Source organism: Corticium candelabrum, chromosome 10 (genome assembly GCF_963422355.1).
Source record: "Corticium candelabrum chromosome 10, ooCorCand1.1, whole genome shotgun sequence".
NCBI classification, from domain to species: Eukaryota; Metazoa; Porifera; class Homoscleromorpha; order Homosclerophorida; family Plakinidae; genus Corticium; species Corticium candelabrum.
This window is the reverse complement of record NC_085094.1, coordinates 8,435,970-8,453,547: the sequence shown is the minus strand read 5'-3', so window position 1 is coordinate 8,453,547 and position 17,578 is coordinate 8,435,970. Positions and strand designations below refer to the sequence as shown.

General features: G+C 43.1%; 3 protein-coding genes across 3 annotated transcripts in view; 1 reads left to right on the top strand and 2 right to left on the bottom strand.

Annotated features, from left to right (window-relative positions):
• Positions 1-9: 9 nt before the first annotated feature.
• Positions 10-6,996, bottom strand: LOC134185419 (FYN-binding protein 1-like). The gene is made up of 7 exons (XM_062653199.1): positions 6,860-6,996; positions 5,361-6,786; positions 5,164-5,305; positions 4,351-4,479; positions 3,997-4,279; positions 147-333; positions 10-89 (listed from the first exon to the last, which is right to left on the bottom strand). Exons 1-7 carry the CDS (start codon positions 6,860-6,862, stop codon positions 10-12), a joined length of 2,250 nt encoding a protein of 749 aa, XP_062509183.1. The 5' UTR covers positions 6,863-6,996.
• Positions 6,965-8,664, top strand: LOC134185171 (RAB7A-interacting MON1-CCZ1 complex subunit 1-like). The gene is made up of 6 exons (XM_062652947.1): positions 6,965-7,094; positions 7,179-7,276; positions 7,335-7,419; positions 7,908-7,945; positions 8,000-8,219; positions 8,292-8,664. Exons 1-6 carry the CDS (start codon positions 6,965-6,967, stop codon positions 8,522-8,524), a joined length of 804 nt encoding a protein of 267 aa, XP_062508931.1. The 3' UTR covers positions 8,525-8,664.
• The window catches only part of LOC134185170 (erbin-like), a 14,698-nt gene continuing 5,529 nt past the window's right edge, over positions 8,410-17,578 (bottom strand). Inside the window, exons 12-21 of the mRNA XM_062652946.1 lie at positions 17,475-17,578; positions 17,164-17,266; positions 16,831-17,063; positions 11,101-11,378; positions 10,341-10,592; positions 10,162-10,270; positions 9,971-10,106; positions 9,740-9,912; positions 9,505-9,678; positions 8,410-8,853 (exon numbers count right to left, since the gene is read on the bottom strand). Coding sequence (XP_062508930.1) covers positions 8,722-8,853; positions 9,505-9,678; positions 9,740-9,912; positions 9,971-10,106; positions 10,162-10,270; positions 10,341-10,592; positions 11,101-11,378; positions 16,831-17,063; positions 17,164-17,266; positions 17,475-17,578 — 1,694 coding nt within the window. The 3' untranslated portion in view covers positions 8,410-8,721. The remainder of the gene's footprint in view (positions 8,854-9,504; positions 9,679-9,739; positions 9,913-9,970; positions 10,107-10,161; positions 10,271-10,340; positions 10,593-11,100; positions 11,379-16,830; positions 17,064-17,163; positions 17,267-17,474) is intronic.

Sequence of the window (17,578 nt, the reverse complement as noted above, 5' to 3'; positions counted from 1 at the left end):
ACAGGTGATTTATGAAACCATTAATGTGACTAATACCTCCAAGCCTCCAATATGGCTTGTATCAAGGTGTAGTTTGTCGACATAGCCCACTACAAGAAGGCCCATCAATCAACAAAGCCACTGCCTGGAGATGTATATAGACTTACCCATGCCATCAGACTTCACCACAAGCCATGCTCCTTGAGGAAATTCTTTCTTATTGGGTGCCTGGTATGCACTCATGAAAAGAACCTTGACTTGCTCTCCTTCGTTGAATGTGAGAAAGTTCTTCTTAGCTTTACAAATGGCTTGATTTGTATAAACTACAAGCTTTGTTTCTTCATCACCTTTCAGCTAGAAATCACATGCACACAAAACCATAAAAGTCAAATGCAATCTTACAGACATACATTTGATCTTCAGGTTATATTCAACACACTTTTAACTAGTTAAGCAAACCAGGATGGCCTCCTACATGCCATGCAACAAATGCCAACAAAAAGACACATTGCATGTACTAATTGTATTAATTAATAAAAACAAACTCAACATTACTATTCCTAAACTATTTCTCCTAGTTTGTGTGGCACATCATTACCATTGTTTATTCCTTGTTTCACTTCCAGTTTCTTAGCTTTGATATTTGTCACCAAGACCCCTTGCAGATAAAGGCATTGGCTAGATGTGCTGGTATCTATCTATCTATCTGTTGTAACCTTAACTTCTACTAGTTATGACATCACCAAAAGTCACTCATGTGGGTATGCTGAGCAGCTGATCAGGGAACAAGCCAGAATGAGTAGAAGGTAAACGAAGAAGCTATAGCCTTTTCTTTGGGTAAATGAATGCACCCAGCACTCAGCATATGCATGGCTTTGGTACAATTCTAACAAAACAAAAGCCACTGTACCACACTCAAAGGCTAGCAATTAAGACATATCTGAGATTATTAGTTTTCTCACCAGGTGGTGTCTAGCTGGTATGTTCAACTGCCACAACAAACACCTCTACAAGTAACGTACCCTTGGGACACATTCCTAACTGGTTACCTAAGTGTTACAAAAGCATAATATAAAATACAGTGACTGAGTCTAGAGAAGACTTGTCCCTGTTTGTCCCTGCCAGTGTCACACCTGCCAGCCAGCCTACAGTCTTCGTCAGAAGAGACAAGAAATGTTGTCCACTAAAGCACATCTCTTCCAAGTAGACAATGTGTTAATTCACTGCATTATATTAATTTAATTTAGAAAGTAAAAGACAATATCTTTCTGTGTTTATGGAAAGTGTGCCAACACATCAATTAAGACAGTCATTACAGGGATGTAGCCACCAGTCTGGTTGGTTCGGTTTCAACCAGACCACTTTTCAATATTTGTACTTTCACCAATGGACCATTCCCGAGAACTTCTTCAATAGGGTATAGCTGATTAAATATTTTTTTATTTAATCACTCTGCAGACAGCCTCATGCATATGAAGTGCCGGTAGCACCGCAGATCAGAACGCATACCACTCGCAGCTAGACTCGTTCATACTGGTCTTCAAATAGTGGACAAAAAGCTGAACTAGATGGTGTTGCTTCTGTTACCTCCCAATAAGCCTCGATCATCATGAACTCTTTGTGTCCTAAAGAGAACCTTTGGGAAGTATAACCCTGTGCATGCTGCATTCACTCTCCACAGACCCAATGGTGTCATACCTGGCTGTTAATTTGTCCACTACGACATCGACGCTCAAGACATTGTGTTCTGTCACCACATCGTCACTGCTTAGACAGAATCAAGTTCAGCAACCACGCTACAAATCCATTTATAAAACTTCTACCACGAAACTAGCATTCTGCATGACTTAATTCGACGGTAATCTGAGAATCTTGCTCTCCATAAATGCAAAAAAAATGATTCTTAATAAAGGGAAACTGGATAGATAGATCGTCAGTTTTTTGCAAAAGGTTTACTTTTCCTTAATTCTAATGTAACGACCTAGAAAGTTTAGAAAAAATTGGCCTTGAGGAGCTGAATATTCAGGAAAAGCTGAACATCTTATGATTTAGACTGTCACTGAGATATAACCGACAGACTTGATTTGAAGTCGTATTGCAAAAGAATACATCACACAAACATGAAGCAAAAATGACCACGCACCTTCGCTACATTTTATCCTTCATGAGATAGCATGTCTCATTTTTGTCTCAATATTTTGAAGAAAGCTGATTATGAATGTAACACGAGAAAAAACTTATTTTATGTGTCTGTCTGCGCATGTTTGCGAATTTTCAACTGGACCACTTCCAAAATGCCGGCTATACCCTTGCAATATTCACAGCACATCACAAACTCCACTTCACTACTCAGTAATCTTGCTTGGCCAGAATTTTTCCCTCGTAAGCGGGGAAGATGCACTCAGTTGACCCAATTTTATAATTTTTCAACTAATAGCAACAACTTGTGCAAACAATGACATTTTGATTGTGTTCAGTACTGTATAAGACAACACAGCATGCCACAATGGCATCACTTGTAATAATTCAACTACTAGACTATATATAGACTATCAATAGCTGTTTCTACATACATAGTAGATGAAACCCCTACTTACATAACCAGGTAGTTCAAGAAATGCTGTATTTTAGAAGATCCTGTCAAGCTAGTGCCTGTGTTGCTCCTCGAATTAGCAAAGTTTCAATTATCATAATCCCTAGGTTACCACAATATTAACAATCACCTGGAATAAATTAGACGAGTTCTTGTATAAATTATTCAGTGAACACACCTAAATATCCCGGCTAAAAGGGTAGTAATTACCCATATGTCCAAGTTACCATAAACATGACTCTTTGTTTCCCTAATGAGAACCCCACCCCCACCCCACCCCACCCCACCCATACCATAAAACCACCAATGGCAAGCAACACAGATGCAAAAAAAAACAATGCGGTTTCTAGATAATGTTGTATACCATTTGACTACATAAAACACCCTCACAAAAAGCTACTTCAAAAACTATAACTATAAATATGTAGTACCTTTATGTACTCAATGCCATGACTAAGTGTGTCACTCAAATGCACAATACGTCTTCCAGCTATATAATAGTGCTGGCTCAACTTCATCAACTTCAAAGTGTAAACCAAGGGTTTAGACAAAGGTTAGAACACACAACTTCACATATCTGTCTATTTCACCTATCAGCTACGTACACTAACCCTTCTGCTACAGTATTACCCCACCTAGAAGGGCAGGGCTCTTAGTAGAACATTTGGTACTATGTGCCTTCATACAGTGTGGTTAGGAATAGGGTAGAAGCCATAGAATTCTCTGGAGGATCACAGACAAAGGAAAAGCCAAGTTTGCAGCATTTCTAACTGATGCACAGAGCAGTTGTCACTGAAAATCTATTTGTGAAGAAAGTAAATAAATCAGAATCAGAAATATGGCTATCAGTGATGTCTTCGTGCACCTGTAATCCTCCACAGAATTCCATGGCTTCTACCCTACAGTACAACCCCAATTATCCGACTTCTCTGGAGACAGGTCAGAAGTTCGGATAATCGAGTGTCCGGATAATCAAAAGTTGATAAATCTCATCTAATTTTCCTCTACTGTGCAAGCTGGCCATGCTCTGTTTCCACACTTACTGTACATTTATGTCACTAGAAGAGTCATCAACAGCTGCCTATTCTTTACATTATTACGTTCTCGGTTGTGTATTCTCTCATTTGTGACAGGCTGTACCTACATTGTATTACGGTAGTACAAAGTGAAATATATCCAGGAACGCATTATCTGGGATTGCAAAAAGTCAGGGGATACAGAATTTGTCTGGATAATCAAGGTTGTACTGTATTCCGTAACCACACTGTACAAAGGCACATAGTACAAATGTTGCAAACACAATAGTAACTCCCCTTAAAGTAGTAATAGACCTGGCCTACCCTACCCTCACTAATAAAATGGTGAATAATTACAAAGACACCAATAAAGAGGCTTATACACACATGCATAGTCTCAATATTCACCTTAAAAGCTTTTCTCGTCTTCTCAAAGTTCTTCTTTCTTTGAGTCTCCATCTTCTCATTCAGTTTCCTCTCTTCCTCTTCCTTCTTCTTCTGTATTCGTCTTTCCTTTTCCAGCTGCTTCTCTCTTTCCTTTTCCTGTTTCTTTAGTTTGTTCATTTCCTTTCTGTTCAGTTTTAAAGTGTCCCCACCATCTACAGGCATGCTGCCCTCAAGATCATTATCTGCTGACTCGCCAGCATCTGAATCACTGGCAAACGAAGCAACACTCTCCATACTCTCACTTCTACAGCAAATTTGCAATAATAAATTGAAATAAAACAAGAACTAGTATATAATATTCTCTATTGTGATTACAGTTTAGAACCCTTTTCTTCTGGGTGAATATCATCATACAGTTCATCTTCTACTGGAGGTGGTGGCTCTGGAGGCAGGTCATGATCAGCAGCAACATCATCATAAATGTCATCAGCAGGATATGCATCACTAACACATAAAATATATATGGTATAAAACAATAAATGCTTGATTGCTCTAAGCATTGCCACAACATTTCAAGCAATGTAGGTATCCTTCAGTGTTATAATTCCTATCTATTCTTGTCTGTTGATTCACTCATACTGTAATTATGGTACCATATTACAAAACCAGCAAGTCTACAACAATCACGTCTATATATCTGCCAGATATGTTTCACCCATTACACTAATACTGTAAACAACATAGCTCATCATGCAACAATTTGTCAAAATTCACCAAGACACTGATCATCATGAAATTCTATCACACACGCACCTAGTACTGTACGGTATCACTATTTGGTTGCTCATGTCTATCTTCTCAACTCGCATTTGTTGAGCAAGTGGCTGCCAACTGGGCACGGTACTGTAAAAGCATGCAGCAGTGTAGTAAGTAACATTCACGAGTTTGCATTAGCCTGGACAGTAGTACGGTAATAGCAGCATATCTTTCCTACTATAATACAAGAGTAGTAAATAGTATACTAAATCAGTGTCATCAACATGTGCCTTGGACTCTGGCACAGCCTGTAGAACTAACATAAAACTTTTGTCAGGTATTTAATTTTGTCAAAAATTACAAAATTGTCTGATGAAATATTTGCTGTTTGTACATTGCTCACTTATTGATCCGTTCATAAACTAAACTTACGATGAAGAAGTTGTAGTAACGCCTCCCAACGAGTATTTTACAGGAGATGGCTTCTGCTCATTATCAGGCTCCACATCATCATAAATGTCATCAGCTGGATAACCATCACTAACCTTCAATCTATCAGATTTATGATCAATATCTACAAATAACCCTTTACAACAAATACTGCAGTGTCCATCAACAAATACATTCACCTGCTAACAGACTGTTGACCTCACTCTCAAGTTCAGTATCTGAACGAGGCCTCAACAGTTGTGCACCAAGAGAAGGAAGAGATGGAGGCTTAGAGTGATGTGGCTTGGGTGGTGGATTATTGATATCAACAACAGGCAAAGCTCGTCGACGATATCTTGGCACATTTGTATTCACATCTGAACTTGTCTCGCCTTGTGTTTTGAGTGCAACATCTGAGACAAGTGACCTGTTAGGCAAAGCATGAGATGAGGAATTGCTGACACTTAATCCTTCTCTGGAAAGACGAGGAGCCAAAGCAGGTAATGCCTGACCAGGTTTAGGCAAAGACCTCACATCGGGAGGAGACAAAGCTGGCTTGGGCAGCAAGCTAACATCAGGAGGAGGGACCTCGCTTTCAACACTATGAGGTGGTTGTAGAAGAGGTGGCCTTGACAAAGATGAATCTTGTGGAGGATGTGGTACCTCAGCAGGTTTAGAAGATGCAAAATCAACTGGTTTACCTCGGTTTGGTATCCTGGGAGACTGTGGAAAATGATTTACCTCTGGAAAAGAAGCATCCTGTTGTGGTTTAGGTAAAGAGCGTAGATCTGGTGGAGAGCCACTAACATCACCATTATGAAGAGAAGATGGCTTCTTTGATATTAATGGTACAAATGAGCTTCTAGGTGACTGTGTGGGTGTTGTTCCTCCACTACCATCTCCTTGCGTTGCAGGATTTGAAGGTCTCGGTTTAGGTGATGGTTTAGGCACTTTCTTGAGCGTTGGTCCTGTTACTGACACATCTTTACAGCTAAGAACAGACAAACGGGGTGTTATCTCACTATCTGGCTCTTCCTGTTCAAGAGAAATGCCTGTTTTCTTTAGACGAACAGGAAAAGGCAATGACCCGGATTTATCAGCAATTCCAGCTTGTGACTCTGTAACACTTGCTGGTCTGTCTCCAATGCGTTTCAAAGGTTTTATCATCCATTCAGGTTTCTCATCTTTTTTGCTCTGTTCACTGTAGTCTACACTCTTCCTCAACATCGCTTTCACCTGCCATGGTGGTGTTTCATTTGTTGTATGAGAGTCTACAGAAGACTGCATGCTATCAGATGTCCGTGAGCTCACTTTTTGTAGTTTTTTCCTTTTTTCAAGAATCTCATTCATGTTGAGGCCTTGAGTCTGTAGGGGTGGTTGTGATTGTTTCTTCTTCTTTGGAGGTAACTCTGATCCTCTTCTCTGATTTGTATTGATACTTGGCAATGGAGGTGGTGGAGGTGGTCTGATGGCTGGTGGCAGTGGCGGCGGAGGTGGGCTATTGCAGTCCTCATACAACTCGTCCATTTGCGGCGGTAGAGCAGGTGTGAAGCTTTCTGTATCAACATATAAGTCCTCTTCCTGTAGTACTCCTGGGTCTGGTAATTCTTCATACAATTCTTCTTCCTGACAAAGAACACACAAGAAGAAAAATATTCGACGTACGCATGTAATTCGACGTTCCTCGTCTTTTTCTCACCATTACTGATCTTGTAGCTTAGCCAGATCGATGTAGCCAGATCGATGTACTGTAAACACTAAATTTATAGTAGCCTAAACCAAACGACACCTCAGCAATAGGACAATGCAGCCAACAAACAGGTGGAGAATCAGAATATCCGGGATCTGTAAGCTTCCTGGTAAGATGTGTGATGTGTCGGCTCTCGGTGAAACTACGTTGAGGTTGATAGAATCACGTCTCAAAGATAATTCGGGTGAGTGCAAGCAAGTTTGCAAAGTGTGAATAAAGGCAGGGAGCTGAATGTTTTAATATCGCATGTTGATCACGTGACCGACAGGAAATGAGCTGCTACTTAGAGCGGAGAGACATTGCAGGAAAATAGAAGTATCACTGGCTTCTAATAGACGGAAGGAAGCTGTGCAGTCGTGGATTCTGGTAAAGCATGTCTGCTCTTCGGACGTTGAAAGACACGGATGTGTGTCTGTTATTGTAGAGTGAATTGGACTACACATACCACGAGGAACAAATGTTGGTTGAAGCCACGTTTTCTGACTACCAAAATCTACATGATATACTCGGTTAGCATGTCTTGCACGTATTAGAAACCAGTCCAGTCTGAATTGTAGTTAGTATACACCCCAGCGCTAGCACTACAGTAACACTTTGGCTGCTTACTCTCTCTTCACAGTTGGCTGTTCATCGTCACCTTCATACATGTACAATCCATGTACACTAAGTACACGCCATACTTCCACGCGAGTACACACAGCACACCTGTAGAATCAATCAAGCAAAGACATCTGTGCAATTGCAAGATCTCCTCACTTGTGTGACAGGCACAACAGCTATTAGTAGACATGAGAGTAGTGATACTATACACAAAGTACTGTACAGACAACTAAACACACGCGCGCGCGCGCGCGCACACACACACACACACACACACACACACACACACACACACACACACACACACACACACACACACACACACACACACACACACACACACCACGCACTATACATGTCATTGTGATATGCCAACTAACAACTAATGCTGACACAGAACGTTTGTCAAAGGCATTGGCTGTTGGACAGCAGGAGGTATAACTCTTGACAATGTACTTTCGCATCTAGTGTAAACCATGAATATATTAGGAAGTGGACATTGATATTTTGGAATGTATTTACTGGAGACGAGGTGCACTACTCTACATGTACTGCAACACAGTCAATAAGCATCCAGATAAGCAAACAGATCAATACACTGACTGTTTGAGCAAAGGAATACAAGAGCTGTCAGCAATGTTAAGTGTGCGTACAAGACCAAAAGGTGCTGAATCACAAGACGAGCAAACACAAAAACTACTTGAGGAAGGCAAGTACTTTGTGTTGATATCACCTGGTCTGTTACAGTCAAGTACTATCTACTTGAGTCTTCTGTATACAGGAATCTTCAGTGATACTCATGTCCTAGCACTTATGTATGCTGGTGAGATGTGCTACTGGCTGCTGACTCACTCGGAACCATCAGACACATCACAACACACACAGCTTGTAAAGCAGTGTCACCATTTCCTGACAACATATATTTTTGTTACAGAAGGTCCACTAAAACTGCATGGCTGGTCAACAGATAGAGCCAAGCAAATCCTTTCCCAAGTTGTCAATCAAAAAACATGATAAAAGTTGACACTACACTACTTAACTTAATCAGTGTCTATACACTTTAGAACATTTCACTAGACAATGATCAATAGATACATTTTCTACATTTGATATGATCACTGTATCAAATTATACTGCTTCTCTACCATGTTGAATGTTGTACGGGGATTGTGCATGTGGAGATGGGTTGGCGTTCAAAGACACACCTAGAGCTAGAGGAGACTGCCTCTTGTCTCATCACTGACATCAAGTCTCTGAACAATTAGTGACACAACAACTCCTGACTTCCTCAGAATTTCGGTCGCTTCATTATGACTCACTTTAAGCAGTGACTGGCCATTGACCTAAATCAAATGAGAAGACTAGTCCAACTAAGAAAACAAGAGAATAATCCAAGTAAGAGTAGACACATTACAACATTTTAGACTGTAACACGCACCATAGCAACAAGTAGCACCCCACCTGTGTGTTTGGATTATATGCTCCCTATTCTCAGACTTTAGGGGCAACTAAGACACTTGCCAATTAAGAACATTGGCATGATAGCTGACACAAAGTAACACATCTCAGATGACTCTCGAGCCTAGCTGCACCTGTGTGCACACTTGGGTATGCATAACCTAATGAATTGAAGTCTGGTACCTGTATGATTGCTGATGAAAAAACAATGCCTAGACTTGCTCCCTGACTGCTGGAAACCAAATCAACAAAATTAAGGCAGTACTAGTACATCACTGTTAATTCCCACCCAAAGATCAGTATTAGTACATTAATAATTAAGTCCTCACTATCTAAGGGTTTGTTGTTATAAGTTAGCAAGCACCAGATGTTTCAATGCTCACTTTCTCAACCAGTTGAAGATATTCTACCATAAGAATCCCATATAATTGACATATTAAATGGTTGCACAAACTGTGACAAACAAATCTCGCTAAGCACTGTTTAAATTCCACATATAGTGAATCCTTTACAGTCTATACACATTATACACTTACCTCAAGCAACTTGTCTCCAGGCAACAGCAAACCAGTCTTGGCTGCTGGTCCATCTTCAACAAGGCGAGTTATAAATATCCCTGGGTCTGCTGGATGATTTGGGTTTCCCATGCTGTCATACCCACCAGCAACACTAAATCCTAGTCGAGGATCCCTCACAATCTCGACATGAAACTACAAAGAAAGCACTAAATTACAATGTACATTCTTAATTATTTGACATTTGCCAAGTTACAGTGTCTTGCTGAAAATGACGAGATGATGGCAAATTCGGAGCAGTGCGTACAGGTGAAGAGCGTAAGGGAGGAGAAGTTATAGGTGGGGAGCGTAAGGGAGGAGAAGTTACAGAAGACACTGGAGATGCACGTACAGGTGGTAAGCGTTCGGGAGAAGAATATTGCCTCACAGCTACAAAAACAAATCAACTGTTCACAAGAATTGGTAAGTCAGTCAAAGATGACCTTACGTCTTCGATTATCTCTAGCAGACAAATAATCAACCTCCTCTGTGTCTATAGTGCCATGACCAGAGTCATCCCGTACACTGCCATTTATAAGACGATGCATGTCTGTAGAGCCTAGCCGAAATACAGGTCGAGAAGTCTGCCAACAGAGATTAGTAAATGATCACATTTCTGTAACATTCAACATTAATTACTGTTATCTGGCTCATATTGTTGAAGAACGGGTGTGCACTGTGTAACTCTTCCTCGCCATCAGTTAAAGACTTGGAGCTCCACCAACCAGGAGAACGCTCTCTATCCATTCTACAAGACAAATCACACATCAACAGATTGATAAATTACAAACTACCTGTCATTGTTCACTTTTTCTTACCTTATTCGAGATGGTCCCATCTCTATCGGCCTAGGTGGCCCTACTTCTATTGGTCTCGGTCTCATTTCTCCAGGTCTACGAGAAGCCATTTCAACCATTCTAGAAGGCATCTCTACTGTTCTTTGTGGTCCAATCTCCATAGGTCTTCCCCTAATCTCGTCTTGTATATGTGAAGGGGTACCTAAAGGCTTTTCTTTCATTTGGATATCTCGAACTTCCTCTGGCCACAGAGGGCGGATCACTGGAACAATTCTACAAAAAGAAGACATATCTACATCAACATAATAAAGACGATAGCGAAAAATCACTAATACAAGTACAAAATCAAATAATTGTTACTACAGCATATGACCGGACTCTCGAAACAAACTGATTTCAACCGAAGTCATTTAATGTCATCATGTATAACTAAGTCTCCTTCGTTCTTACATACATGCTCTTAGCTCAAACTCAATAGTTCTGCTACAAGACCAAAAGCTACAAACAGCGCCAGTTATAAGAAATTCATAATGATAAATTCTAATCTTTTTCTACAGTGTGCAATAGATCTCAAGTTTGTTTATGTGTATGTATACTAGTTTTATGTGATGTGGTGTGTGTGTGTGTGTGTGTGTGTGTGTGTGTGTGTGTGTGTGTGTGTGTGTGTGTGTGTGTATGTGTGTGTGTGTGTGTATGTGTGTGTGTGTGTGCGTGTGCATACGTGTGCATGCAATCGTGTCATAAAAATTCATGTATGTCAACACACATAGTTGTACGTTACCTCTTTGTCATGGAGTCACTAGCCATTCGATATCGTGGTTTTTTCTCTACATCTCCATTGTAATAACTAACAACATTCCCAGCAAGACGTTCCAATGACTGTGTTTGCTTCATTTTCTCTTCCTCATTGTTTACTCTCAGTCTCTCTTCATGAAGAGTGGTAAGATGAGATGAAACATCACCACCACCACGCCCGTTATCACCAGAATTAACACCTAGCAGATAGCTCGTAGGACGAAGAGAGCTGTCTGTAGTATAAGAAGAAGTCATGTCCATCTCCTACACACACACAACAAGATGCAGAGATGCAATGACTTGTCAACATCACCCAAATACAAGTCCTTCGTCTATACTACATGTACCCATATATCACAGAGCAAACTCTTACCAAATATATCAGTATTTACAGATTCCTTGGTGATTTACATTAAGTTTAAACTTTCCTGTGCAACTAGAATAATTGTTAAAGTTCCTACAGAGTAGCTTAGAAAGGAAACCACAACTACTTGAGACTACATAATGAACAATCAGCCTAGTACCATACTGCTATTACACTCCCAAGACAGTACATACAACACACAAGAATATATCCAGTATCATTAAAGTGAAACAATACCATGTTTGCAGTGCACACACACACACACACACACACACACACACACACACACACACACACACACACACACACACACACACACACACACACACACACACACACACACACACACACACACACACACACACACACACACACACACACACACACACACACACACACACACACACACACACACACACACACACACACACACACACACACACACACACACACACACACACACACACACACACACACACACACACACACACACACACACACACACACACACACACACACACACACACACACACACACACACACACACACACACACACACACACACACACACACACACACACACACACACACACACACACACACACACACACACACACACACACACACACACACACACACACACACACACACACACACACACACACACACACACACACACACACACACACACACACACACACACACACACACACACACACACACACACACACACACACACACACACACACACACACACACACACACACACACACACACACACACACACACACACACACACACACACACACACACACACACACACACACACACACACACACACACACACACACACACACACACACACACACACACACACACACACACACACACACACACACACACACACACACACACACACACACACACACACACACACACACACACACACACACACACACACACACACACACACACACACACACACACACACACACACACACACACACACACACACACACACACACACACACACACACACACACACACACACACACACACACACACACACACACACACACACACACACACACACACACACACACACACACACACACACACACACACACACACACACACACACACACACACACACACACACACACACACACACACACACACACACACACACACACACACACACACACACACACACACACACACACACACACACACACACACACACACACACACACACACACACACACACACACACACACACACACACACACACACACACACACACACACACACACACACACACACACACACACACACACACACACACACACACACACACACACACACACACACACACACACACACACACACACACACACACACACACACACACACACACACACACACACACACACACACACACACACACACACACACACACACACACACACACACACACACACACACACACACACACACACACACACACACACACACACACACACACACACACACACACACACACACACACACACACACACACACACACACACACACACACACACACACACACACACACACACACACACACACACACACACACACACACACACACACACACACACACACACACACACACACACACACACACACACACACACACACACACACACACACACACACACACACACACACACACACACACACACACACACACACACACACACACACACACACACACACACACACACACACACACACACACACACACACACACACACACACACACACACACACACACACACACACACACACACACACACACACACACACACACACACACACACACACACACACACACACACACACACACACACACACACACACACACACACACACACACACACACACACACACACACACACACACACACACACACACACACACACACACACACACACACACACACACACACACACACACACACACACACACACACACACACACACACACACACACACACACACACACACACACACACACACACACACACACACACACACACACACACACACACACACACACACACACACACACACACACACACACACACACACACACACACACACACACACACACACACACACACACACACACACACACACACACACACACACACACACACACACACACACACACACACACACACACACACACACACACACACACACACACACACACACACACACACACACACACACACACACACACACACACACACACACACACACACACACACACACACACACACACACACACACACACACACACACACACACACACACACACACACACACACACACACACACACACACACACACACACACACACACACACACACACACACACACACACACACACACACACACACACACACACACACACACACACACACACACACACACACACACACACACACACACACACACACACACACACACACACACACACACACACACACACACACACACACACACACACACACACACACACACACACACACACACACACACACACACACACACACACACACACACACACACACACACACACACACACACACACACACACACACACACACACACACACACACACACACACACACACACACACACACACACACACACACACACACACACACACACACACACACACACACACACACACACACACACACACACACACACACACACACACACACACACACACACACACACACACACACACACACACACACACACACACACACACACACACACACACACACACACACACACACACACACACACACACACACACACACACACACACACACACACACACACACACACACACACACACACACACACACACACACACACACACACACACACACACACACACACACACACACACACACACACACACACACACACACACACACACACACACACACACACACACACACACACACACACACACACACACACACACACACACACACACACACACACACACACACACACACACACACACACACACACACACACACACACACACACACACACACACACACACACACACACACACACACACACACACACACACACACACACACACACACACACACACACACACACACACACACACACACACACACACACACACACACACACACACACACACACACACACACACACACACACACACACACACACACACACACACACACACACACACACACACACACACACACACACACACACACACACACACACACACACACACACACACACACACACACACACACACACACACACACACACACACACACACACACACACACACACACACACACACACACACACACACACACACACACACACACACACACACACACACACACACACACACACACACACACACACACACACACACACACACACACACACACACACACACACACACACACACACACACACACACACACACACACACACACACACACACACACACACACACACACACACACACACACACACACACACACACACACACACACACACACACACACACACACACACACACACACACACACACACACACACACACACACACACACACACACACACACACACACACACACACACACACACACACACACACACACACACACACACACACACACACACACACACACACACACACACACACACACACACACACACACACACACACACACACACACACACACACACACACACACACACACACACACACACACACACACACACACACACACACACACACACACACACACACACACACACACACACACACACACACACACACACACACACACACACACACACACACACACACACACACACACACACACACACACACACACACACACACACACACACACACACACACACACACACACACACACACACACACACACACACACACACACACACACACACACACACACACACACACACACACACACACACACACACACACACACACACACACACACACACACACACACACACACACACACACACACACACACACACACACACACACACACACACACACACACACACACACACACACACACACACACACACACACACACACACACACACACACACACACACACACACACACACACACACACACACACACACACACACACACACACACACACACACACACACACACACACACACACACACACACACACACACACACACACACACACACACACACACACACACACACACACACACACACACACACACACACACACACACACACACACACACACACACACACACACACACACACACACACACACACACACACACACACACACACACACACACACACACACACACACACACACACACACACACACACACACACACACACACACACACACACACACACACACACACACACACACACACACACACACACACACACACACACACACACACACACACACACACACACACACACACACACACACACACACACACACACACACACACACACACACACACACACACACACACACACACACACACACACACACACACACACACACACACACACACACACACACACACACACACACACACACACACACACACACACACACACACACACACACACACACACACACACACACACACACACACACACACACACACACACACACACACACACACACACACACACACACACACACACACACACACACACACACACACACACACACACACACACACACACACACACACACACACACACACACACACACACACACACACACACACACACACACACACACACACACACACACACACACACACACACACACACACACACACACACACACACACACACACACACACACACACACACACACACACACACACACACACACACACACACACACACACACACACACACACACACACACACACACACACACACACACACACACACACACACACACACACACACACACACACACACACACACACACACACACACACACACACACACACACACACACACACACACACACACACACACACACACACACACACACACACACACACACACACACACACACACACACACACACACACACACACACACACACACACACACACACACACACACACACACACACACACACACACACACACACACACACACACACACACACACACACACACACACACACACACACACAGACACACACAACTGGCTGACCTGCTGCTTGTTCATTCTTTCAGGAGAATGTCTTCCCAATGGCGATAACTGTCTGTTTGTTCTTGGAGACCTAGAATGATGATGATGCCGCTCAATACCATCTTTAGGATAAATTCGACCACTTGGTGTCTTCTCATATTCATCATCAACACTAAACACAATGGCACTGTGACGCCGATTAGTCCACTCTTGATCAGTCATCTGAGGTGTCAAAGAATGAACAGCTTCCGTTTCTAAACCAACAAAACTTTCACATTTTTGATAACTTTTGTGAGCATTCAAGTTTCCAGTAAAAGTCCCCACTTATAGTTTAGCAAGATACTTATTACTAACCTTCATGTTGTTCCCGTCCAGTCTGAGGAAACATGTAGCAAGTGAGAATTTTATGGCCTTCATACTGATCAAAGTCAGTCTGAAGAGGAATGAGGGGTTTGGCCTGTACCGAAACCACTAATCAAATGCTAGCCTTGTGACAAACGGACACAAACAAACAAACAAACAAATAAACAAACAAACAAAAGATGGTGAATGGGCAAATTAGAAAATGACAACCAAGCAGATACATAAACAGACAGGTAGAAAATGCAAGCAAATCAGCAGGCAAAATTAAGACAAACAAAGCACACAACTAAATATAAATAAACCTGATTTTCTGACAGCCAAAGTGCTGACAGTCTGTTCAACGACATGAGAGAGTATGGAAGACATTCAAGTCTATTGCCAATTAGAGACAAAACAACAAGACTAT